This window comes from Acanthopagrus latus, chromosome 18 (genome assembly GCF_904848185.1).
Source record: "Acanthopagrus latus isolate v.2019 chromosome 18, fAcaLat1.1, whole genome shotgun sequence".
Lineage (NCBI taxonomy): Eukaryota > Metazoa > Chordata > Actinopteri > Spariformes > Sparidae > Acanthopagrus > Acanthopagrus latus.
In genome coordinates, this window is record NC_051056.1 from 16,307,713 (window position 1) to 16,333,828 (window position 26,116).

A 26,116-nucleotide genomic window follows, 5' to 3' on the forward strand; every position below is an offset into this window, starting at 1 on the left:
GATGGCGCTGTCCCTCTTCAACATCCTGAAGTGTGTCAGTCCAGTCTCCGGGGGGACAGCACATGTTCCCCTGCCTCTCATGTTTCCCCTCACTCTGCGCTGCGCTGTTCAAACCTGCGAGAGGGAAAACAGACCGTCCCAGTCTGCGCTTCTCTCTCTCTCTCTCTCTCTCTCTCTGTGTCTCTCTCTCCCTCTCTCTCTCTCTCTCTCTCTCTCTCTCTGTGTCTCTCTCTCACTCCACCAGCAGTCTGATCACTGTCTGCCGCTCCGCACTAAGTCCTGGAAAATATCTTGCGGAGCCACGTTGTTTCATTATATAACCAGCGAGACGCCGAACTGCTGCAGAGTCCCGGAGATGTCCTGCGTGCAGAACATGGTGAGCTCCAAATCTCTCTCTCTCTATCTCTCTCACTGTTTCGTTCAAGTCTCTGTGTCAACGTTCATGTGAGGTTCGTTGTGATTCGTGATGGTGGCACGTTCAGAAACTTTCAGCTGAACTCGAGGACATGCTTGGAGGTGCAGATTAAAGCCTGTGGACTAAAGGTGGATCACAGATCTTTTAGTCTCTAAATCAGGGTTAATCCTTACAGTGTGTTTTCACCGTGCTCCTGGCTTTTGCAACACTTTCCACTGTGTGTGTGAGAGAAGAAGAAGGAGGAGGAGGAGGAGGAGGAGGCTTGATGGATGGACAGTGATTTTTTAGCCATTTATTTCCTGTCACTGTGCAGCTATGGTGGTCTCCTGCACTTCCACTGCAGTGTTTGGCCTGCACGGCTGTAAATGTTTGGGTTGAAGCTCGCCCTCCAGGGTCTCTTTTGATGCACATGAGTTTGGGGACAAAAGCTGATTCTGTGTGTGAGAGAGCCTAAGTGTGTGTGTGTGTGTGTGTGTGTGTGTGTGTGTGTGTGTGTGTGTGGGTGGGTGGGTTGGTTGGGTGGAGAGTTTCGGGGACTGCCAGGCTGTCGTCGTGGAGACCAGAGGCCACAGGTGACCTCTGACCTGAGGACTCGTGAAGCGTTGCAGGAGGAGCCCTTTGAGTGCCGGTGGTTATGGGTGCCGTGCTGACGCAAGTGGAGGAGCCGTCCGACAATGGAGAGACAATAGACGCGTGAGCCGCTGTCGGAGACTGCGTTGGCAACCATTCCTGTAATTTAGGCATTGATTATAGGAGAATTCAGAGGTGATGGAGGGGTGATAGACTGCTGTGTCCTTGTGAATGCGTGTGACTGATCGCTGGATGACAGCTTAAGTATTGTTTCAGGTTGAAGTCACCGCACAAAAATGCATTTCTCTGCCCCATCCCGCTCACTTTCTCATGACACAGAGGTGACTGAGAGTGGGGATGAGAGAGGGATGAGATTTGGCCAACATGCCCTCTTTCGTCATCGACTGCTAAAACACGCCGGAACACATCGCATAGCGCAGCGTTCGCTCCGGTTGTGCGAGATCAGGACAGACTGTCGGAAGAGCAACAGTGTGAAGAGTCAGTTTACCAGAATCTCACGCAGAGACACAAAAACATACCGGATTTTCTCACGCGGATAGCTTCAGTTTTTTGTGCAGAGCTTTTGAGTAACTTGAGTTGGGAACTTCTGCCAATGACTCAATAAAACAGAGACAGGAATAATTTAGTTGGTGCAGCTAAAGAAATCTTTGACTTTCAAGCCAATATACAAACCTTCATGGCTAAATACCAACAGCATTATCAGACAGAAGGTGGTTGTTTCTGTGAATTGGGTGAACTGCCCCTTTAAAGATGCTGTACGTGATGTATTTTATTTACGATGTATGTAATAGCTCTATAATCCAACGGTGATCACTGTTACAGAGTGTTTGTCCAGTAACCCCATGTCTCTCTTCCTCCTGCTTGTGCAGTAAAAGAGAAATTCAATTTTCAGGCATTCCTGCCCACTTTATCCAATCAGGACAGAGGACTCCATAAAGGGGCGGTCCGGTCTGCTTGTGAACACACGGAGAGCAAATTACGACAAAGCTTACAGCAACTTCAAGGAATGAATGCCAAACCTCTGTGGCTAGATGCCACTCGAGTAGTATGACAGTGATTGACGTTGTAGTGACAGTAGTGACATTGTAATTTGGGTGAACTGACCCTTTAATGTTGCATTACCATGACTTGAATCAGCTGTTGTAGCTTCGAGAACTGTGTCATTTGCCAATTGTGGGTCACTCTGACGATCAGTTTCAGATTTAGTTTTTAGGTAATTTATCACACATTCACAGCAACATGTGCTTTAAAGAACCCACTTTGAAATCTGATGACCTATTTTGACCATATGTCCTCATCTTGAACATTTAATCAGGTCAGGGTTATTACAAAGTCATTATCTAATGTCAAATAGCTGATCATTGCCAAATTGCCAGCGTTGGCATACTCGATCCAAACCATCACGATGTTTGATTTGATTTTGCAAATGGCATCATCACAGAACGCGTCTGTTTGCCGAGAGCTTACCGAGAGACTTTTTGACAGAACCCTATTAGCGCAGTCTGTCCGTCTCTTTGCTGCTCTTCCCACAGAGGAATCAGCCGGACAGCTGATGCGATGTCTTCGTTCAGCTGTTTGAGCTCCCGGGGGGTTGGTACCCCCCTGTGTGTGTGTGTGTGTATATTAAGTGTGTACATGTATCTCCTCAGGGCCCTGGCAGCTGATGAAACACCCATTTCTGCTGAACGGTCAGATGTCTGCTGACCATTTGCTTAGTGTTGCCTAACCCAAGAGAGAGGAGGATACGAACTCCTCTCCGTCAGGCGCGGTCCACTTGAACAAACTACACGCCTCCAGATTCCCACAGTGTGGTGGTTGGCCCAATGTGAATCTTAAATAAATAAGAAAAACAAGGGGTACAACAACTAAACACTTTGCCCCGTCGGAGTCCAATTAACCCAACAGCCTTGTCACTGCTGTGAACCACGGCGCGGTCTACTGTTAGGCTTTTTGTTGTTGCGTGTAAGCGCACAGCGGGTCAGTCACGCGTACTGCAGTCTAGCAGATGGTGTGGCGGGCGGGGAGAGAGCGGTCATGATGGCACTGTGGCGGTGGACGGAGATCTCCCCTCGGGCCAGCCAGCTAATCAAACACTAATCAGCCCTTCTTACAGTCGCTGCGTTCAGTCTGTCTCCCCTCCTCTACACTCCTCTCGCCTCAGGTTCTCCTCTGCTTCCCCTCCCCGTTTTCTCCTAATCTCGGGCTTATCCCGTTACCCTATTCTCTCCCCCTCTCTCTCTCTCTCGTCCGCACTTGTCTCATAGACTCTTCATAGCCGAGGCCATGCCTGATTGGTCGCGAGGAGAAAGTGCCGTGCCCTTCCACTTAGAGCTTTCACTCCTCTGCCTGTGGCCAGCCTGATACGCATTCTGAGCCGTCTGTGTCTGCGATTAAAGCCTGCGCTGGGTCAAGAAAATCACTGTGGGACTTGGCCCGGGCTGCCTGCCTGGATTCTGCCACTGTAGGATGCAAGGCTCATTAGCTCAAAGCTATCACAGTAAATGATAATACGTTGCGTGACTATATTGTCAGTGGAATCAAAAGCGTTCATGCGTGTTTGTAGCTGCAGGAGAATATACGTCCTACGCAATCCTGCGCTTGATAATCGGTTGTTTAATCACATTAACCCGAGCGGCACACACACAAACGCGTGGCAATTAGCCTGGGTGAAACATTGATTTATCTTAAACAAATTCAGCGGGGTCAAGTTGTGGAGTTGTTATCAAAGTGACAAGACAGAGAACACGCCCAAGTTAATAATTATCCCCAGAGTGGCAGGTGTTTACAGCTGAAGATTGATCGTTGAGTAGTGTGGCACCGTTCCTGACACACACACACACACACCTGCCAGATTTAAAACTGAACTGCAACACAACTACTGTGTCATAACTTAAGGGGATGCTACGTGAGATCCCTTTAAAACCAAGGCTGGGTATGTCTTCTCATTGGATACCAAATTTTGATACCTGAGGAGTTGATCTCATCCAATAAGCGTGCAGCTTTCTTGTTGTGCCAAAATCTAAAAGCGCCGGTGATCGGCTGTCCCGAGGCATTCAGGAAAAACACTAAGTTATGCCCAGAAACGGGGCTCACCACCTGTATGTGTAATATAATATAACTAAAATGCATTTCATAACATTGATATCAAAATAGTATCATTCAGACACTGCTATTGAAGTCAAGGTATCTGGACTGGTAATAAGACACGTTAAAGTGCTGCTTAAAGCTGCTCTAATTAAGTTTTTTGATTTACATTTGCTCTCTTCAACTCGACAGCTCATTGTTTTGGTTTTGGCAGGCCAGCAAAAAAAGCGTTTGATGGATGTAAATTGTTTGAAATGGTTACATGGAGCCCCTTGACTATTGCTTTAAAGATGAATCCACCCTGAAACACACAACACGGTTAACATGTGGTTTGGGGATTTTTTTTGTACTTGCAGGTTTAATGTCGATATTGTCAAGTTCTGTCATAGAAGAAGTAGTTCAGGCAGGTTAAGGCAGGAAAACCGAGTCTGCTAAAAGCCCTTTGATCACAAAATAACAGCTTGAATGCGAACATCACAGACTGATGATACATGACAGCATGCAGGCATCTGAGCAAAGGTGGCAGTTTGTTTTTTTGGCAACGAACTGGGATGTCTGATGTCGACACAAGTAAGCTTTCTCTGCTCTCCTCGTGTAATCCAGAGAGCTGTATCCACGCACTTTAAATATAAATCCTCTCTCCACCTGCAAGCATCACACCTGCTTTCTACCACCACACAAATCAGACGACCGTTAACTAACTTTCTATATTCATTTTTATATTCATCATCTGCCAGGAAACAGACTTCAGCGTGAGAAAAACTTTACACAAAGTAACTCGCGGAGAGAACAAAACATTGCAGATCGGTGACTTACAGTATGGTGTGGCGGTAAGTGTGAATATGCATGGGTGGATCTGGCATAATGAGGAGCTAGATCTGTGGCCCACATGCTTATTTCTATCAATCAAAATCTCTCGTGCTGCCAGATGAACCAGACCCATCGTATACTTAATAATATTTAACCACAGTGAAGTCTACTGCACTCAGGATTTCCTGTCTTATTACTGGTCGGCTGACCCGCCACCTGAGCGCCGAACAATAGTTTTAACCTCCTGGGACAAGTGGGACCCCTTGACCTTCAGAGGGGAAAGGTCTGAGAGTGTAGGAGGGCGGACGGACCCCATGCTGGGTCCATTGTCTCTAAATGTCACCGACTGACTCAGAAGGCAGACGGAAATAGCCGCCAACTCTGGCAGCATCTCTTCCCGGGACTATTGTCTTGTTAACGAATGTTTTCTTCTTTCCCCCGTGAGTCAGCCGTGGTGCGTTCACCTCTGCTGAGGCTTATCGTTTCCTCATGTTTTTATTGATCGGGCTTATCTCCCCTGTTAGGAGCCCCCCCCGCATTCACCTGCCTTCTATAGATATCAGCAGCAATGGTTACCCTGCGTGCGCATTGGGATGAATTGTGCGCAGAGAGTACCTGGCCCTTGTCTCTTTTATTTAGTCTGAAGAGTTGTAGCGCTTGCAGAACAAAAGGCCACGAGTCGAAGGCCCTCCTCTGCAAGTGGGCATTGTGGTTTATTTTTATCCGGGTGTAGAGGTAGCAGTCGTCGAGGCAAACGGCTGCTCCGCTCTCTCTCCAGCAGCGTTTCAGTTTGCTGTCACGTCCTGTTCTTTTACATGAAAATCAATACAGTGGATTTAAAGGTTGCAGTCATTCATTGTGACCCGCGCATGTCTCATGTAGGTCACACAGGTAGCAGAAGTGGAACAAGGATAAGAGCTCACTGGCACTTTTAACTGTCATAAAGGAAATATTTTGACAGTTTTATAATAAATATGCAAATTAATATTTGCTGAGAGTCACAGGATCGATACCACTCCCACATTTGTACCTTAAATTTGAATATACAGTCAACAGCAAGTTAGCTTAGCTTAGCACAAAGACTGGAAACAGGGAAAAAACGAGGAAACAGCTAGCCTGGCTGTGTCAAAATCAGCTTTAATGTAACAATCATCAACAAAATTGGAAATAAGTTGTTTTTGTGTTGTAAATTGTTGAGCTTTACGGATGCTGGAAGGCACATTTGTCACCTTCACACTCGAGCTACGTTAGCTATTACTCTTTGCTAAACTAAGCTAAGATAAACAAATGCTGGTTCAGTCACATTAGCTTTTTTCTCTAATTCTTGGCAAAAAGATGAATAGATGAATTTCCCAAAATGTCAAACAATTTCTTCAATAAAGGAACTCCTCTCTAGTTATAAGTTTATGTTTTCGCCCATGTCCGTTTGTTGGTTTGTCACCTGATTAACTATTTTTAAAAAAACATCCAAAAAACTGAGATGGAGGATCAGCCCACAGAACAGACCCTGTTAACTTTTGGTGTGGATCTTGATAAAGGACATAAGATTTTTTTTTTTCTCCCTTTCTTTAATATTGCGTGATTGAGGTTGTTTTTTGCCTATACAATAAGTGGGCTGGCATCTAAGAGTGAGTACAGTTTGATGTGGATCCAAATGACTATCTGGATGTAGCTGATTCCAATATGTTTATTTGATATTGGACCAGGCTTGATTAAGCCTCTGTGGAAGTAGTTGCTCTACTGAGTGCCCTTCTAGTTTATTTTCTTTCTTGCTGCTAGCTTCCTCTGAATCCTCACTGACAAGATTTTAAACTGTCAAGAACAAATTCCAGACTGACAGACACACCGAGCTCAGGTAGGTGTCCCAGTACCCAGGATGATGTTATTTCTCACGGGCCAGACATCCAGCGTGCCTCCCGTAGCTGCTTCCTGTAATGTTATTGTCAAGAAGAGCTTAGGCAGAGGAAATGAGTCTAGCCCGGGTTGTTGTCTTGTCTAGTCAGAACAGGTACGGCGTGGCTCCTCTCTGTTGTTTCTGCCTCACGTTTCCATCTCTGAGTCCCGACATTCCTGCCCTCCCTCCTCCTGCTGCCATTTTTACGTCCATTCACACATACGCCACCTTCACCACTCCTACAGGTTCTCTGAGATTTCTTGTTGGAGCTGTGCCTTCAGCCAGCTGGGAGACTTACAAGAGAGAATCTGTGGAATCTGAGACTGGATATGCCTGCGGGGCCCGGAGGTAATGACAGGGGTACGGCGGCACCTGCTTAAGTGTTGTCGACTGGGCCGCCTTGCTTTGATGGGGTTATCCCCTCCTTTCATTTTTCAGCTGATTTTCTTGAAATTGCGCCGGGCGAGCCAAAAGGGCACCACGAATCATCGCATTCTTGCTCTGGAATGCCTTTAATAGTTTGCCAATCTCTATATTGTGCATCTCTGGTTGGCAAGGTGATTTATTAGCTGGGATTCCTGTGTGCCCACCTATGGGTGCCAGCTTTAAGAAGTCCAGATACCTCCTTCACTCCCTCCATCACACGGCAAAGAAAGAAGAAAGGACTCGCTCTCCTCTGGTCAGGGAGTGGAGAACAATGGTCCTCTCTTTTCTCCCTCCTCCGATGCAAGTGTCCCCAGTCTGAGTTATGTAACGCGATATAATGCAGAACCCGTCCAGTAACCCAGCCTCAGGAAGGGAGACTTACACTCAGACTATTGTCCAGGCGGTCCATGCTGAGACAACCCCCACACGCTCTCATTTTCCACTTGTTCCTTATGTGCGCCAGCCTGTTCGTTTTTTTTTTTTCCCAAAACCCCCATCCTTCTTTCTCTGTGCTCCTGCTGTCCGTCTCGACCAAACTCTGATCCCTCATTATTGTCTCGTAGTCGTGAGCAAACAACACACACATTGCACTGCCGGTTTTTGTCCGGCGAGGCAGGGTTTTATGTCAGTGCAGGGTCCGGACTGACCGCCTCAGAGGCTGGTTCACATGTGGGGCTTTTGTTTCTGGAACTGGGAGAACGAGTCCGACCACACGGGCCCCTGGCAGGGCTCAAAGTGCACAAAGAGATGAGCAGGTGAGACGGGGTGGAGAGAGGGAAAAGGGAGAGGGGAGCAGGCGAGCAGGAAAGTACCAGGCTCTCTCAGGGGAGAGTGAGAGGTCAACTTAGTGATTTCTCCCAGTTTCATATATGAAACACAAAGGTAAGCCCCTCCTGTCGCGATTGAAAGCACCCGGCTTAAGGTCAGCTTAGTCGTCTATTTAGATCCGTGTAAAAGTGAATCCTGTCGGTGGCCCTCGGGTCAGTGGTTTACGGCCAGGCTGCTCCCTCCCATCCACACCTCCCTGTTGCCATCGAAGACTGAGAAACAGGAAGTCATGTGGCAGTTATAATCAGTAGCGCGAGCATGAGTCAGAAAGACAGACAAACAGAGTGAGCATGGGATCAGAAGCAGAGAAGTGACGTTTCAGGTGGACAAACAAACAGGTAAACGTGTGACTTTTTTTTTTTATTCCTACCTGCGTCGATTTTATGTTATCTTATTATTCTGTCTGCTATTAAGCTTGGAAAAGTCAGCGTTGTGATACTGAAAGTGCCTCAGCTCCAAAGTCTGCCGCATGATAGTGGACTCTGATCAAGAAGCAAGAAACCAGTCCAACCTGTATGTGTATATTTGATACATTCCTCGCCTTGCTGATGGCAAGTTTGACTTATTAAGTCGCGGCAGGCAGGCTCAATGCGCTCTGAACTCGCTGTGCTTTAAGGCTACATTGTCAAAGGAGACCTTCAACTGCAGAGAGAAGAGCAAAGCAGCCCGACTGTTAATTGCTTGGGCATGTTTGTTTGTTGTGGAGCTGAATTGGAATTAGCTAACTTCTTAACTCAGTTTGTTCTCCTGGGTGAATGACGTCACGCTGAGCAGCATCCGCATCCTCCACATTCACTCCTGGCAGCGCAGAACATACATGCTAATTCACTGTTAGTTACTGAACGTCCCAGAAGTGGAGCCATGTGGTGCTTTAAGAACAACGTATATAGGATTATCTGCTCCAGTGAGCGTCTTGATTTCTTCAATCAACCCTCTTTTCCGTTGCGCGTGTCCTTTTTTTCCCCAAGTCTTTTTTTCCATGATGATTGCAAATGTGATGGTGCATTTGTGTCCCTGGAATTCCCCCTGAGGGCTATTCATGGCTCAGCGTTGTACCCAAACTGGGTAACAAGATTTCATTAGACTGCTTTTGTTCTTCCCGATTGTGTAACTTGGTCCCCACAAGGTGAAATTCTCTCATTTCACTGTTGTCTCTTGCCGTCATTGTCACTCTGCAAAGTGAAGTTGTGGCTTGAGTTGGCCGAACAAGCCTGATTTTCGCTGTGCTGCTCCGCGGACTCTTTATTTACAGGGAAAACACCACAGGAGCAAAAAGTGCTGATCCTCCGACTTGGCATCATCGCGCGTCAGCAGCGTCAGTGTTTACTACCTGACAACACAGCCTGCTGGTGTTACATTGCAGCTGAGATCAAACAAGAAAGTTTGCTGGGACGTGATCTGCAAAGCTCCTTATCTATTCCTAAACTGGCGGTCATACCGTGGGTCAATCCACATCAGCATCTTCCTCCAAATCCCAATCGATTCCCAGCTGCAGTCCACACATTTTGCCGTTTGTGTTTGTGCTGAGTGTGTGGTCTCACGTTGAGGGTGTGTGTGTGTGTGTGTGTGTGTGTGTGTGTGTGTGGATGGATGCGTGCACGTTCACTGCAGCCGCTGAGTGGAATTGGTTCAGGTGTAGGTCGATGCGGGAACCACTCGATTTTTTTCTATCGCTGTAATCACAGAACAGTGACTCCTACATGAACCACTCCAGGAAACAAAGAAGCCACAGAGAGGAAAGAGAAAGAGAGGCCCGCCGTAATGAATTTAATAAGAAGCTAGCTCCTGTGCTTTCGTCTTTATCAGCTCAATTTAACACTGAATGGGTCTGATTATGTAGTAGAATTATGAGTCATTAAATGTCTAATATTACCAGCATAGCTCTCATGGGAACCAAGGTGCTTTGGATAACAGACGCTGCTGTTTCGTTGTTGTTCAGGGCAGGGAAACAGGCCCGCCACTCCGCCCGTATCAGTGCTTTATGGGTAATGTGAAGGCACATTAATTATTACCGAGGGAGAAATGCGAGGAATGCGAGTTTCATCGCTCTCTCCCTTTACATTCTTCACCCTGAGCCTCTGCTCGCTCACAGACTGATAGCGGCGGTTGGCAAACACTCTGCAGGCGTTGCTTGCGGACAAGGTGAACAGAAACCAGAAATTGATAGCGTGCCGCTCTGTTTTGTTTGCTTTCTCAAAAAATTCCAGCGAGGTTAGATGAGGAGATACCTCGGCGTGAAGCTGTTTTTGCATGCTGTTGACTCATCATGGCAGGACTAAAAAATCTGGAGGAATAAGTCAACATGCTGGGCGCTCATCATGCCAGACAGGCACTGACCTTCGTTTACTAACAGCTGAACATATCGCCGAAATCGTCATCCGAACGAGATGCTTCAAAACAAGGAATATACGATGCCAGTACCTTCTGCCAAAATTTCTTCCATAACTGGTCCAGATTGCACCATCAGTATAGAGAGGCTTCCTCGCGAGGCTGCTTGTAGTCCATCACTTTGAATTATACAGAATGTCTCAAGGAAATACAGTTTTTCTGAAAAATTTGGTTCTTCACCAAGTTCTGTAAAAGTAACATTAAGCTAATCATCCATCCAGGGTTATCACATTTTTCCTCGTTAACACTTGGACTGACTAGCTCCTACAGTGCTCTACAGAAAAAAAAAAAACATTTCCATGTCTTCTAGCCTACATGGATCTCAAGCCGGTTAGGATGCTGAGCTTTACCAGGAACACGCAGATATGACAGAATTAGCCACAAAGCTAGTTTTCATGTGATGTCCCTGGCCAGGTGTAAAGTTGGCAACCTTAAAATAAAGCAACACTCATAAAGACATGTGCAGCAGTCAGAGCAGAGCAAATAAGCTAATGCAAACAACAACACCTAGCTTTAGCCTTTACTCTTCTTGTCTCCTTTGTCTGAAATCAAGAAGCTTTGAGTGGTGAACGTGGCACCATTATAGCCTCTTTGTTGTCTACCTTTAGCTAAGCCTAGCCTGGGCTACGTGCTGTGTGAGAACATAAAGAAAGCTCCAATAACCAAGGGAGGCAGGGATTAGCAAATTAATTAGCAAACTCACTTTCTCCCAGTTCAACTCCCAGGCTCTTAATTGAAGATTTACAAGGCTAAACCTGTGACAGTAAAGTTTGGCATCAAAAACAACAGTTGTGCTGGAAAAAGGAAACACTGGCACTGAAACACTTGCATTTGGAAAGTTGTGTTACCGCTGAAACAAGTATTGGCACTGAGGAAAGTTTCACTGGAAAATTAATGTAACATTTTATTTCAGCATCTTTTGTGTTTGATATGTTTTTCAGGGACAGTCCAGATTTTTCTTCACGTCCGTCTTTTTCAATTAAAATGTTCTTTCACGCCGCCAGGTCTTTTTCAATGCCGCTGTCTGTCCTGACTGAATAGACGGACAAGTGTTGAGACGCGCAGATGTCGAGGATAAATATGAAATTAGAAAGTCTATTTTAGTGAAGGAACACATTGTTTTGAATGATATTTGCCTTTTTATAAGATTCACCTTGAGTGTTAGATGTAATTGTTTGGCATGTTGTTACCTCTCAGGGTAGATTAGTGTGTGTGTGTGAGTGAAGGGCAATTGGATGTCACTTAAAACAACACTGAGGTCAGGTACTTATCCGTATGCTGCAAAGACTAATCTCTCTCTATCACACATACACACACACATACACACACACACACACACACACACACACACACACACACACAGCCATAGAGGATGAACTTGTAACCTCACAGCGGGATCAACAAAGGCATTCATCCAAACAATGTTAGGGATTATGCAATAAATCCTTTTTTTTTCACACTGCAAATTGAAGACTCTGATAATTTAACAAAACAGACTCTTTGTACTGTTGGAAGAGAGAAACTATAAATAACATCAATGATGCATTCGGTAGGTAGGAGGGGGGCCCTGTGAACACACTCCCCGGGGTGACATCCTCTCACACTGAGGCAGCCTTATGTAACATCAGTCAGATCCAGATCAATAAAGTTCCGTGAAACATTAGCGCAACCAGTCACCCCAGATAACCCCGACCTAGCTACTGTAGTCAGAGCCAGTAATTGAATTCAATGCAGAAATACAATACTGTAAAGTCAGCAGAGGCGGTGGAGGCTGAGGCACGGTGTGCAGATCGCTGTCAATAGGCTAACAGATGCAGAGAGGAATCCCACCTCAGCTGGTCCGCCTCAGAGGAAGTCCTGACAGTTGATTTAGTGGACTGAGTCCATCAGAGGCAGACAGTCATGATCAGGACCGTGAGACGTTTGACAGAGTCTGAGGGCTCCTGAAAGCTGGTGCAACAACACATGCTTACAGGTAGCTGTTTTTTCCCGATTGGTCACAAGCTTCAGCGTTCTCTCTTGTTGTGGTGGCTACTGTGAAAGTTATTAATGAGAATTTAACGAGCCTCGTCTGTCCAAAAGAAGCAGCCGGCTCAAGTCGACTGAATGTCATTTAGAGAAAGATTTATTTGTCAAGGGGTCCAATATACTGTAAATTTAATAGACGGACTACTTATACTCAGTTATTTGAGGATACTTTTCCTTTCTCTGGATCCACACCAAAAGTTAAGCGAGTCTATTCTGGACTAAGACGCCATCCTGCATCCAAGTCTCTAGGTTTTTCCGTAATCCTGCTGACTAGCCAACCAACTAACGTGCACAGTGCAAGTGTTATTAGCGTCTGATGGGAGAGATACACAGTGTTTGAAACACTTTAAATCTATTTACATCTGTTTTGCATGTGTGACAACAGTGATTTCGTTTTTCGTTTCTGGAAGGCTGTTGGACAGCTGTGTTTGTTCTAAGAATTTGATTATATTTCATTATTAGCAGTAAAATACTGATTCATAACACATATTGTTGCATCAGACAGGGCCAGATGAATAGCTGGACTCATATTTTATTCACCATGATGAGTTCAGAGTGTTTAGAGTGGTATGTGTGCAAAATGTGGAAGTCCTCCCTTGTCAGAACTCTTAGAATGAAACATCTGTGTCCGCCCTTTACTGTCTGCGCGCTACATAGCGCCCTGTATTTATCGCCGTGACTAAATATGACCTGTTGACCTCTGTAAAGACTCAAGTGTTCGTCATCAATGAAGACAGTGTGAGAGTGAACACTGGGCCTTCAGCTTAAGCACCGCCACATCTAACCGCTGGAGAGTTACATTCAATGTCTCACAGGGCGACTGCTGCTCGTCTCAAGTGTCGCGAAATGAAAGTCGACCTTTTATGCAAAGTTCTGTCTGCATTCAGCCCGTGTCTTGTCGGATTTTTTTGTTTTTTTTACTGATTTATGACTCCGTGTGACACAAACACTGCATTCAGATGTGCAGAAGAAGGAACGTTTCATGACCTTCCTTTTCAGCGCCGCATCTACCCCTGAATGGCCTCAGGGTCTGCAGAGAGGAACGGAGCCTGTCTTCCTGATCGTCTGCCATCCATAATGAATAACCTGCTAACAATTAGAAGGCTGCTGCCGAGCGCTCCTCTGCTGTCATGCCTGACAGCCAGAGACTCTCTCACATACTCACTCATTACACGCTAGCATGTACGACTCAATCAGACGGAGGAGGTGCTTCACAAGAGGGATGGGTCCTTACTTCTCGGCCCAGGGCACAGCTTTACCTGCTGCCGCTGACAGATTTAGACCGTCAGAGTGCCGTGATATCAGATCAAAGTCACTTTCGATTTTAAATATCCCCGGACTTATTATGTAGCACAAATCATCATGGTCTCCTTTTTGGTTTATGGCCAAATATCTGCAAAATGAACACCATTCTCATCAGCTTCAATCAATGAACCTTTGGATTTCTTAAGAAATTAACTTACTAACTAAAACGGCAAGAATTAACTGCAAAACGTCAGCATTTAAAGTTGCAATGTGTATGTTTTTGGCCACCTGTGACACATTGGAGGCAGCAGCAAATCACCAGATTAACCACTCACTGCCGCTAATTGTAGCTGCCGTTAGCTAGTTAGCTCAGTTAGCTCAGTTAGCCATGCAGCTAGTGCTCCTGGGAGAGTTGGTGCTGTTTACTAGAAGGATAAAAGAGGCTAGGGGTTCGTTAGCATGCTAACATCGGTGAGTGTCTCTGCATCACAGCACAATAGACATCTTTAGCCTAACTTTAAAACTGTAGCATTTAGATTACAGGCCCACAGGTACACTAACCTGACTTCAGGCTTTAAATATTGTTGTGCTCCTCTTTCGTTTTTTTTTTTTTTTAGCCCGGCTTGGCATTTAAATATGGCAGAAGTGTCTGTCAAACACTCATTACAACCTGTCATTGCTTTTTTTTTTTTCCTATAAGAAGGGGCTGTCAGGCTATCAGAGTAGGAGTTTAAATACAATACTGCGGCTCCGTCTAAAATGGATTAAATAAGGTGCTTTACACAACTAACAACCGAAAACGAGCGGGCACGGCTTTGATAGGGCTTACATAACGTAACAGAGTGTGCGCTGTGTGGGAGTTGCAGATGTAACCTGCGAAGTTACCCCACAAACGTAAACAAACTTTGATCGCGGAGCAGGGGAGAGAGAGAGAGAGAGAGAGAGAGAGAGAGAGAGAGAGAGAGAGAGCGCCTGAGAGGATCCGGAGCCCGCGAGCCGCGCACGTTGTGCTTTTTTCGGGGCTGTGTCGAGTGACCCGCGGCGCACACGAGTGTGAGTGAGCGTCCGTGGGAGTGAGCGTTCTGGTGCATCTGAAAAACCTGACGAGCCCGAGCTTGTGTTCACGCGAGGCATCCGTGGAATTCGGCTTCCCCGTCCCTCTTCTCTCCCTCGGCCTCAGTCCCAGCGCTGACCCCTTGTGAGTCTCGGAGGGTTTAAAAATGTCCCCCTCTTCACGCTCAGGCATTCCACTGAAAGCTTTCTATGCTCCCCACAGGACACCTGATTACAATATTTTAGGAGAGAGCGTCCTTGAAACACTCCTCTTGAGGGCTCCCCGCTTTGTTTCCTTTGTGGTTGTAGTAAATTGGCAGTTGTATGGTTTTCTAGATGAGTTAGGATATCGTCCTGTGAACACACAAGCCAGAACCCTCACTGTAAGTGAAGCCTGTGGAGACCCACAGCGCTCAGCGGCATGTTTCTTCACATCTTTCCTCTTTAGTATGCATATTTAATATTGATACCTCCTCCAGTTTGGGAATTACAATTCTGTATAAGCCTCTCCTTTTTCAAGATAAACTGTACACTCCCTGATGATGCTCGGCAACCTTCAGCAGACTGATGAATATGAGATCAAGTCAGGGGATCAGTGTGCTAATTTTACTTTTTCCAGTTTATATTCAAAACCTGCGCAGCAGATGATGGTACCGAGTGCACAGAATCAGAGGGATGAAGAGGCACTTTGATACACTGATGTTGAACATTTCTATCTTTGATCAAAGTTAGCAGCTTTATAAAAAGCTTGTCACGGTTTTGAAAGAAGCATAAATCAAGAACAGAGCACTTTTCAATTAGACCGCAAGTGTTCAAGGCTGGTAGGAAGTACTGCTTTGATCTGTGTGTGTGTGTGTGTGTGTGTGTGTTGTGTGTGATTTAGGAAGGTGTGTTGCATTTCAGGGCCCCTTGGTTAGTCGGGGCTGGGCTGTAAATCTTGCTGTGTCTCCTGGTTTACTCGGGGCCCATAAACTAGAAGGCAATTATGGAAAACAACTGGATGCAAGATTTCTTCAGTCCTGCGAAATTTGTGGTTGCTGCCTAAAAGGATTTTTGCCCTCCTGTCCATCCAAAAGGAACTGCCCTGCCTCACCCGCCCTCATCTCAACCCCAGCTTCCCGTCAGGCATCGATTGTACCCTCATGTCTTTGGCAGATACATGATACAAACGGAGTAAAATACTGTTCCTAAAAATACTGTGTAAGACCTTGGCCAGTGGCCCCTAGGTTTGGTGCACTCATGACTTATTCATATGGTGTCAAACACGTACGCGCTCAGCGTGACCTGCACTGACTCATATCCATCATGTCCTCTGACACGGGACACAAAGACTTCCTGGTCTGACGGCACCAGAGAAGTACCTTGTTCAAGGAGTGTCAATTTTACTTGATTACATTCATTATCGTTGACTATCTGAAGTCTCTCCTCAGTTCAGTGTGTATTATATTGGCTTATTAAGAGCCGGATGCTTTAGTGGAAAGTTTTACATTGGGAGAAACAGTGCCTCATGAATATAAACATGAACAGCTTGGGCTGCTTTGATCTCAGCCTGGCGGAGAGCCCTGAGTGGAGTGGGCTGGAGCTGCCTTTGCACAGCTCTCTCTGCCTATTTTAACCATTTGCATAATTGTTATAACTGTAGAGGCCAGCAGTGCAAAGCACTTGATGAATGTGTATTGTATTAGAAGCAAGAGGAGATGCCACGGTGTCACTGCGGGTGTCTATGCTCGTACATAGTGTATATTGATGTGACAGCAAGAGAGATAAATGGCTTTGAGGAAGCGTGTCTGTGTCATGAGTACGCACAGACTGAGAACTGACGGAGATGCGGAAGGGCGGCCCAGTTATTATTTTGGACGAACTCAGGTTTGATCCCCCGTGCAGCCACGCACCTGCCAAAACCCTCATGAGAAACCGACATGCTGGGGTTATGCAAGTTGCATATTGAAAAGCAGCTTGATTCTGTACCTTCCAGGCCGCCACTTTGTCTGGTTTATTTCACTGTTGTATAAAAAAAACAACTTGCAGAGACCTGAACCTTAGGCTACATCATCAGTCCTTCTCAGCAACTATTGTTTGCTTTATTTTTCCATTAAGTTTTGCTAGGGCTGTAATGCTAACAACTGGAGTTGGACAATATGTTTTCTCAGAAATAATTGCAACACATTAATATTCATTTTAAGACAATTGTGTGCCACTGATATAATGATGATATAATAACATAATAATGCAAGTACACCCTCAAAAAGAGCAAATAACTTCTCAATTCTTAATAATAGTCAGACATTGAATTTGGAATGCTAAAACATCCTGAAGAAGAAATAAAACACAAAAAAAAAAAAGCCCCACAACCAAAACAAGAGATAAAACGGGGGGAAAATGCTTAAAGGTGTTGTGTTTAAGTCTTAAAATGTTTATCTTGGCAGCATATTTGCTAAAATGTTGGTCACATTCTTATGTAAACAAACGCTGTAGGGAGATATTGAAGTCAGCACATACATCCATAGGTCGATAACATAATTATCCTGCCAGGCCCTATAGCAGCGCAGGAGCCAGCGTTGCCAGTTCAAGAGTTCATCTTCCTGGTGTGTTTACAGACCCTCCGTTATCTGAGTTGCCTGCAAACAGCTTCCTTTCATGAAAGAAATGATTCGATACACATTATCCTTTGGCAGCATTCACGTGTGCTTGTCGCTTTCAGGTCGGATCTCCTGACGACATGTATTTTACAGAAGAGACTTTTGTTTCTTTTTTTTTGGCATCTCAAATATAAGATATATGATTTCCGTAGAATGCCTCAGAATAATAAGATATCTTTGTCAGGGAAAGCTACTTTGGGATCGATTACCCATCTGAAGCAACTTTCAAGCCTGTCAGGTTTGTTTTCATGAAATAATTAAATGAATTCGAAACAATATTTTCCTACAAGTTAGGAAATATATCTTCAGGGCATGGTCTGAGAAATGTTCAGTATTGAAGATGATTTATACAAGAAGCAGCATTCGTGGTTTGGACTGCTACCTGTTCTATGAGCGGTCTGAGCACAAAGGGAGAATTTGCCTCTTGTTTATAGTCGGAAAGACTGGGGCGTGTTTGTGTGTTTTATGGTCTGAAGAAGGTTTAATGGCTGCTGGGGGTGTTTATGCACGGGAAGAGAGGGGGTCAACAGGGTGAAATCAATAGTGAACCTTAATGAGGTTGTCTGAGAGAACGAAAAGGGGAGGGGATATGTGGGTGATTTGACAGATGATGGCGGTGGTGGTGGTGGGGTTGTGGAGAGATTTGCTGCGTAAAGTCGACGAGGCTCAAACTGGAGTTGACAAAACAATAGTGCCTGTTAGGTAGGTGTGGGGGTAACTTGGCAACTGGTCATGTTTTGTGAAAGCGTGGAGAAAATGTTCATCCTTGCATTGTTTCTTCTCTCTGCAGAAACGCCGCCCGCCACGACTGACAGGAATCTCACGCAGACAGCCATCGTATCTGTTTAAGATGTATTCAGGCCAGACTTACGTAGACATGCTGCGTGACTGGTACATTTGGATACATGAGATTTTTCAGAGGGCAGGACATCTGCAAACAAAATAAGCCGGTGGAGAACTTGATTGCGTTGTTACCAAAGCATTTCTGTCTGATTTCTGATCCCTCGTTGGATCGGAGTTACATAACAGGATTGTGATGTGACATATGCTGCCCTAAAAAACATGTTTCACGTGATCCTGTTGATTTGCTGTTGGGACAGGATAACACGAGCGTCTGAGAGGAAAGACTGATGCTGTATCAACTGCATCATGAAATAAACATTTTCAAATGTGTCCTCTTTGGATACATCGTTTTACATTCACTATCCTCCTGTGAAATGTTTTTTCAGGGGGGTCAGTTTGTGTGTTTGTTTGTGGTGAAGTGCTGTGCTGTGCTGTGGGAAGCTGAGTTGTTCTAGCTGTGCTCTGAGACAGCTGTCTGTAGAGAGAAACACAGCTGAGTGAAATGTCTGTTAGCTCAGGCTCTTCCTCCAGAGAACGACATCCACTCAGGGGTTGTAAAAGGTGAAAGAGGTGCATTTATTTATAAAGAGAAGAGAGACAAATCTCTTTTCTTTTTAGCTGTGGCAGTGTTGGCTGGGTCTGCCACTTTGTTCCACACTGAAATATCTCTAGACAAGTATAGATTGGATAACCATGAAATTCATGGTCCCAGGAGGATAAAGCCTAACCACTTTGGTGATCCCTTTTGATCCAGCACCGCCATAAAATTGACATTTGTCAACAAGCCAACAACGATATGTTGCCATCCAGAGCACGGTCGTCTTGGCCACCCTCACTATAAGCAGATCTACCCTCTATCACTTGATTTTCCTTTGAGAAGCTTATTTTTACCTTTGTCTTTTTTACAGAGCACCTCACCCCCCCTCAGAGCCTTGTAACCAATGGCAACCTCAGTCCAGACTCTTCCTCTGACCCGAGGCCCTAACAAAACCTTCCGTAACCCTTTCCCAGCCCAGCCCATCGCTTCCCGCTGCGGCATGGGAAGCGTAGGCAGTCTGGTGGAGAGGCCTGACGTGTCTCCGACTAAAGGCAGCCGTGCGGTGCCCCAGGTGAGGCCCAAACAGACCAACGGCCTCCTGAAGAAAGGCTTTACCCAAAGAGAGCTTCTCAACTACCTCAACATCACCAGGTGAGTGCTGCCAGATGCTTTCACATTCTGCGAGGTGGTCCGCGAGGCGCAATAAAACGCGACAGGGCTTGACCTCAGTTGACCCCGCTGTGCTTCCAAACAGAAAAGAGCCTAAAGCGAACCCAAGCGGCGACGGCAAAAAGGACATCATCTCTGGCCTGAGCTCTGCACGAGAGGAGGACAACCTGTACGCCAAGGTCTACCATAAAGACGGCACCGAAGTAGACTTGACAAAAAACTCACTGCCAAGTGGGGCCAAGTATGAAAAGGTAAATATTGCTCAGCAAAAAAAAGATGAATTCAAGAAGGTTCTTTCTTCTTTTTTAATAAGGAAGAACTTTACTCACAGAGTAAAATAGGGAGCAGTCTTAGAAGTACAGAAACAGTAGGTATGAGGAGGGTTGGGTCTCATTCTCCGATTTATTCATGTAGATGGATGACGTCCCCATTGAGGTATTTCTATGACTGTTACACTGGGGCTGTGTTATATTGATCAGTATCACATTTGTACATGTCCAGCGGCAGGTTGCGATGCCCCCGCAGCCTGTTACCAGCATAAATCAACTTTAAATCTCTTCCAGCTCACCAGCGCAGATTGAGAACCTGCCACTTGCTGTGTTTCTGAATTTATTGCGGCAATCGAACCTCAATGTTTTTTTTTGCCTGAACTGAACAACACAGAGGGTGAACCTGTACTGATTTAATAGAAACACAGTGATTTATGTTGTGTAGCTCAGCCCTCTTGGCGGTGAGCAAAGTCTTTCTCTCCAGCTACATTCTACTGTCTCTGCATCCTTTAAAAAGTGCCCTGAACTTTGCCGGCTCTTCATTTTTTTTCCCCCTCCAGGCTCGTTTCAGGTCTTCCGCCTTCAAGCCTGTCACGCCCAAAAATTTCAGCTCCATGCAAAACCTCTATCCGTCTTCCAAGTCGGAGGACGTGGACCACGGCCTCTCCAACGGGCTGCGCAGAGCCTACGCCCACGTCCCGAAAGCTGTCTCCACCTCTTCCTCCTCGTCCTCGCCCTCCCGTCATGGAGGACCGACGACATCCAGTGGCAACAAGGTGTGTTTTTGTAGTATATCCAATGAATTTGAAAGGGTCAAACAATTAAGAGTGAAAGGGCATACGTACCCTTTTTTCAAATCGATTCTCCACGCATTTAAAACTAAAGACTGACCGGAATGCCTTGAAACCAGGGAACAGGCACACTAGTTTTTGGATGCAGGATCGAGTCTTTAAACATTGATTACAGAAACAAAACAAGTACCTACTCACGATTCGTCTTTTTATTCAGCCACAATTGTGACTAAAATTAATCTTTTCCCAGCCTGTTAATTTCACAGTGATGAATAACTGTGTAATTATGACTGTGTAGGCCGTCTCCACGGTGCGTGGGATGAGCCAGGAGGATGATAACCTGTCAGACTCGGGCCATAACTCCATGAGCAGCCTGCCGCCGTACCGGCCCCCCTTCCGCCCACACCTGGCTCACATCAGGTCTGCCACATTGTTGTCTCAGCTCTGCTTTATATTCAAGAAGAACAAGAAGAGTTGCTATAATTGGTATTTTATACTTAATGACTGCGTGGGTAGTGATTATGGAGGAGATTTTAATGGTTTCTTTTTATACCCTAGTGCATCTATGGGCCACATCAACACCATCGGCTCCCTGGACCGCACCTCGCTGAGCCCGAAGGCTGTCGGGTCGGGGGGCGTGGCCATCGGGGAGATGGCGTGTCGGAGCATGGCGACCCTGAGCCGCCTGGCTCCATATGGAGGGGAGGCTCCACCTCCTTATGAATGGACGCTCTCTCTGTCTGTGGAGGAAGTGGTGAGCTGTGGGCAGATGGATTGATGGATGAAGGGGTGGGAGGATGAGCAGATCGGCAATGATTTACAGGCACGTTGTCTTTTTGCCAGGTCCGGGATCTGGAGGAGCGCCTGGTGGAGAAAGAACATGAGCTGAAGCAGATGAAACGAAACCTGGATGAGAGCGAGGGCGCCATCGCTCAGGTGACTCTCATTGTATTTGTCTGTTCTCCGCCATCAATCTCTACATCCATCCGCCTCTCTTTTGAAGCCTGACCCACATCTGCTCCCCGCATGCAGGTGTTTGAAGGGAAACAGCGACTGTGGGAGAAGGAGGTGGAGGAGCTGAAACGACTGTACGCCGCCAAGCTGCGTCAGGTTTCCCAGCATGCCCAGCGTTCTCAGCGCAACCTGCAGTTGCAGCTGTTCAGGGCCCAGCAGGAGAAGAGCCGGCTGCAAGAAGAGCTCGAGAGCCTGCAGAGAGAGAGGAGCCAGGAGGCCGGAGCCATAGTAAAGCGAACCAGTCCGACTCTGGAGGAGACGCAGTGGGAGGTAAGGCAGGACAGGGGAGGGACACTTTACGGCGATGGGGCTCTTAAAAAAGTAGTAATTACAGGAGACAGTGGAGATAACTGAATTCTTTCCTTGTTTGTCCTGTTGAAATAATCACAACGAGGCCCTTGCCACTTATCGTCCCCTCTCAGGTGTGCCAGAAGTCGGGGGAGATCTCGCTGTTGAAGCAGCAGCTGAGGGACTCCCAGGCGGAGGTGACCCAGAAGCTGAGCGAGCTCTTCCAGCTGAAGACGCAGCTCAGGGAGACCCGCACAGAGCTGCGCAACAAAGAGGGCCAGATAGATGCGCTGAAGCTCGTCCTGCAGGGGACGCAGCGCCGCCAGGGCCCCTCTCAGGCTGCACACGAGGATGGAAAAGGAGCCGAAGAGAGTCCCGCAGCTGGGGCAACAGGTAGTTTTGCGTTTTCCGTCTCTAGCTTGTGTGTGCACATTGTCATGAGCAATGTTTGTACGAAGCTTGATGATTAAGTGACTACGCCTTAGTTTAGTCATGGTGAGGCGCCAGGTTATTTGTTGACACAGCACTTCTCCAAAAAGCAACTCCAAAGTAGTTTCAACTGATAAACATTCAGTCACGTCTCACGGTAAAAGTCATAAAAAGTTGCCTGCCACATGCCAAACTGATGTCTGTTTAATATCACAGCAAGTGAGACTATGTAAACTGGGTTTCTTATCAACACAGCAGGAGCTTGTCTGGCTTATTTTGAGTTATGACGTTTGCATGCTTGGACCCAAAATCAGGTTATCGGCTAACCAGGTCAGGAGCAGAGTTCTCTGCACATTTAAAAGCGGCCAGTGTCTCTCATTAGGTTTCCCCCCTGCGGCTCTGCTGGACTGTAGTTGAAGCCATGTGAACCTTTTTTTTTTTCGTTGCAGGAGGGTGCGGGGGCTCCACAGAGGAGCGTCTGCGTGCAGAGCTCCTGCTGGAGCGACGCCAGAGCGAGGCCCAGGCCATGGCTTTTGAGGAAGAGAGGCGGACATGGCAGACAGAAAAGGACAAGGTCATCCGCTACCAGAAGGAGCTGCAGGCCAGCTACTTAGACATGTATCACCACAATGAAGCGCTGGAGAGGGAACTGCACCAGCTGAGGGCAGGCAGAGAGCGAGGAGGAGGAGGAGGAGGTGCAGGAGGAGGAGGAGGAAGCAGAAATGGGTCACTGGAAAGAGAAGTGCCAGAGCTGAGGAGTGAGAGTGAAAAACAAGAGGACAGACCTTCCTCAGGTTTGCCGTGGATAGAGAGAATTGAATCTTCTGAAATTTGAATGTTACTCATTTGCAATGCAAACTGTGTTCACCCTGTAGTTTGGTTTCTATGGAAGCTCACATCTGCAAGGAAAAGAAGGAAAAAAAATAAACTAAGTAAGTTCAAATAATGAGCTATGAGATAAGTAAAACGTTGACCTTACTGAGACAAATAAAAAAAAAACCTGTGACCTAAATTAGAATTACAGGTCCTGTTTGTAAGAAGCCAATTTTCGAGTCTCATTACCAACTTGTCAAAGTGCTTGACGCTTTAGGATGGCGACCGACTCGACCTACAATCCCAAAGCATCCGTATGTGACGAGTTGGGAATGAGACTTAAAAATCAACTTCAGCTATTATTATTATTAATCATTTAATTAATCTTAATTTAAGTTAATAAGTGCCAACTTTCATAAACAAGGTGATTCGATACAAAGGCAAACTTTTGACTGAATATTTTAAATATGATCAGATATTTGTTGATTTAATGTCTCATATAAACATAATTTTGACTTTGATGCATATCTTTTTGTATCATGCATAACTTTTCACATAATTTTCATCTTTTCCTGGCGATAATGGGCTTCCATAGGTTGCTGCCTATATGCCATTCTCTGGCTGTGAGCCCGTGTTGATTGTTTAATGACTTTATCCTGCAAAGACTGGACCTGTGACTGAGGGCGGATGCACAGAAAGTACTCATCTCACCTCCGCCACAAAACAAATACAGCCGAGCACCTAGACTGTCCCGTTGAAGACTTGTGTTTCAATTATGAACCTGTAAATGAGCAAATTGATATGCTGACTGTTTCGTGTTTATTTGTTACCTTTTGGTTTGGACTGCTGTAGAGTCTTGACGTTAACCAAAGGATTCAAAGGGATTTAGTGCGGCCCAGGGACATCGGAGCACCTGTTCATTCAGGGTCCGCCTGAACTCTCTGGGTTAAGTATCGAGGATTAAAGCTATCTGGTGCCAAGGTACTAATGCTATTTCTTTACTATAAAGGAAACTGTGTACGCTAATAAAGTGTCTTTCTCGCTCAGTTTCCAGCTCCTGTCAGGTGAGATAAAAAGATTTTGTACATATTGTAATTTTGGTTCGATTGGCCTTTTCGTCATTGTATTCGAAGCACACTGTTGTCTTAAACCAGCATGCTTCCACATCTTTTGATTGCAGTGAAAGCGATCGACAGATTGCGATGCTGAACATGTTGTTGGTGCGATTTGTTGCACACACTCAGCCAAAAACATCAAGCGCATGACGTAACTGAAGTTGTCCTCTTGTATTGTTTACTATCAATATACAGACATTCAAAAGCCAGCTCTCCAATCGACCTTTCGACATACTGTGACTCTTGTCTATTTACTGGAATTAAAAACTGTACAGTTTAAACATATGTTTGTTTTGGATTAATAATAAACATTTATGAAGTGGTGTGAAAGCTGATTTTTGGTTTGTGCTCGCTCCACTGGGACTTTCTGCTGTCAGTCAAGGCTGCAGAATGATTTACAAGAGGCTTTTCAGTCTACCTTTGTCTGAATTAAACTAACCAGAAATCACTTGTGAGAAAAAAAAAAACAAAAAAAAAACGTTCAAGTAACTGATGGCATTCACCCGAGGGCTCAGACGCCTGCCTGCCCTGAGCTGGCTTAAAATCAGCGCTGAGCGTGCCAATAAAACCCAAGGACAGGAGCTTTATGGCAGAACGAGCAGAGCGGTGGAGGCTTTTGGGACTAATGTGGCTTTTAGAGGTTTAGCCTTCAATCCTTATCTCACCCTCTCTCTAAGGCCTTCCCCAGCTCTACCTCCCAGCCAGCCCTACACACCATGCCCTGCAGTACAGACCGGGTGGGGGGGGGGAGATGGGAGGTCAAACTGAGCTGGAAACATAGGAGGATCCCTGTTTGCTCAGGAAAACAAGCACTTCTATGGAAAGCCTCAAGTGCACATACCGGGACAAAGTGCCAAAAAGATCTTGGCAGAGAAGACAACTTTTTTCTAAGCAGAGTGTTATGCTTATAGGAGAGAATGTACAGTTTGTAAAATGGCGTGATAGAGAGACAGAACATGGATGTCCATACTGTAGATTTACTTTTCATATTTCTTATGTGTAATCTAAATAGTTATGAGCAGCGGCTGACTCACAAAGCCCTTACTTTGGCATTTAAAACATTATATAAACTGGGGCTTAATATAACTGCACTGCTCCGGAGTGGCACTGAAGTGGGATGAGAAAAGATTCTTACCTCACACGTGTTTTCACTCCGTAGGAGGATGCAGAGCCGAATGCCGTCAGTGCTGTTTATCCCGTGACCTGACATGATTATTTAACATTAGTGTAGAATTCATGTGCGAAAACTGAAAACTTAGCTTGTCATCTAATAGACTTCAGGGATACTTTGTCAGAGAGGATAACGCAGCAATAGCTCCACCAAGTGGTGATGAAAGGAGGCCCGAGCGGGTCCAACACCATGAAGGGAAACAGGGTCAGTTAATCAGGACAGGAGCAGTCCACCACCACCAAATGCCAGTCCACGCCTCCAATGCTGACTTGGAGTATAAATTTTTATTTTTAATTTTTCAGATGCAAGTATATGAAACATGTTAGAGGATAAATATTTACAATAAAACTTGCACACACACAAAAAGCAGGAAATGCAAAACATTCAACAAAATTAACAATGACAGAGGGTACGGAGCACTAGCGGTCTATCTGAAGGGAACATTCGAAGAAGCGATGAATGATTGTCAACCAAAGAAACCAAAAAAAAAAAAAAAACAAAAACAAAAAAAACCCCAGAGGAAATTCAGTGAAAGTCCACACGAAAACATGTGCTTTAACCCCATTCCAAATGAAACCGAGAGAAAATGCTTGACTTTAAATTGAGTGTAATGTTGCATTCTCAGTGTGAGCTATGCTGGTGCGGCGCTCGATGCTGAACGAAGTATCCTCACCAGAGTGTGAGGTGACATCACCGTAGACAAGAGGGACAACAGGACCTTGCACTATTATTATCGTTCATTTAAACATGTTGTATTGTCCAAATAACAACCTTT

The 26,116-nt window shown here is 45.7% G+C and overlaps 1 protein-coding gene across 4 annotated transcripts; it reads left to right on the forward strand.

Moving 5' to 3' along the window:
* Window positions 1-25,838, forward strand: n4bp3 (NEDD4 binding protein 3). Of its 4 annotated transcripts, none has more exons than XM_037076406.1 (10): window positions 1-376; window positions 19,153-19,433; window positions 19,537-19,702; window positions 20,281-20,496; window positions 20,810-20,931; window positions 21,070-21,265; window positions 21,355-21,447; window positions 21,544-21,795; window positions 21,948-22,206; window positions 22,692-25,838. In XM_037076406.1, exons 2-10 carry the CDS (start codon window positions 19,186-19,188, stop codon window positions 23,075-23,077), a joined length of 1,938 nt encoding a protein of 645 aa, XP_036932301.1. In that variant the 5' UTR covers window positions 1-376; window positions 19,153-19,185; the 3' UTR covers window positions 23,078-25,838. The 4 variants fall into 4 exon arrangements, with proteins under 4 accessions (XP_036932301.1, XP_036932302.1, XP_036932303.1 ...); XM_037076407.1 differs by lacking the exon at window positions 1-376 and adding an exon at window positions 8,229-8,386; XM_037076408.1 differs by lacking the exon at window positions 1-376 and adding an exon at window positions 14,041-14,180.
* Window positions 25,839-26,116: the final 278 nt, after the last annotated feature.

What these genes read in the sequence shown, in the direction of transcription:
- n4bp3 (XM_037076406.1), top strand. Translation starts at nt 19,186, where the DNA reads ATGGCAACCTCAGTCCAGACTCTTCCTCTGACCCGAGGCCCTAACAAA. An exon ending in GCGAGGGCGCCATCGCTCAG is followed by an intron (nt 21,448 to 21,543) that starts GTGACTCTCATT and finishes CCCCGCATGCAG; the next exon opens with GTGTTTGAAGGGAAACAGCG. An exon ending in TGGAGGAGACGCAGTGGGAG is followed by an intron (nt 21,796 to 21,947) that starts GTAAGGCAGGAC and finishes GTCCCCTCTCAG; the next exon opens with GTGTGCCAGAAGTCGGGGGA.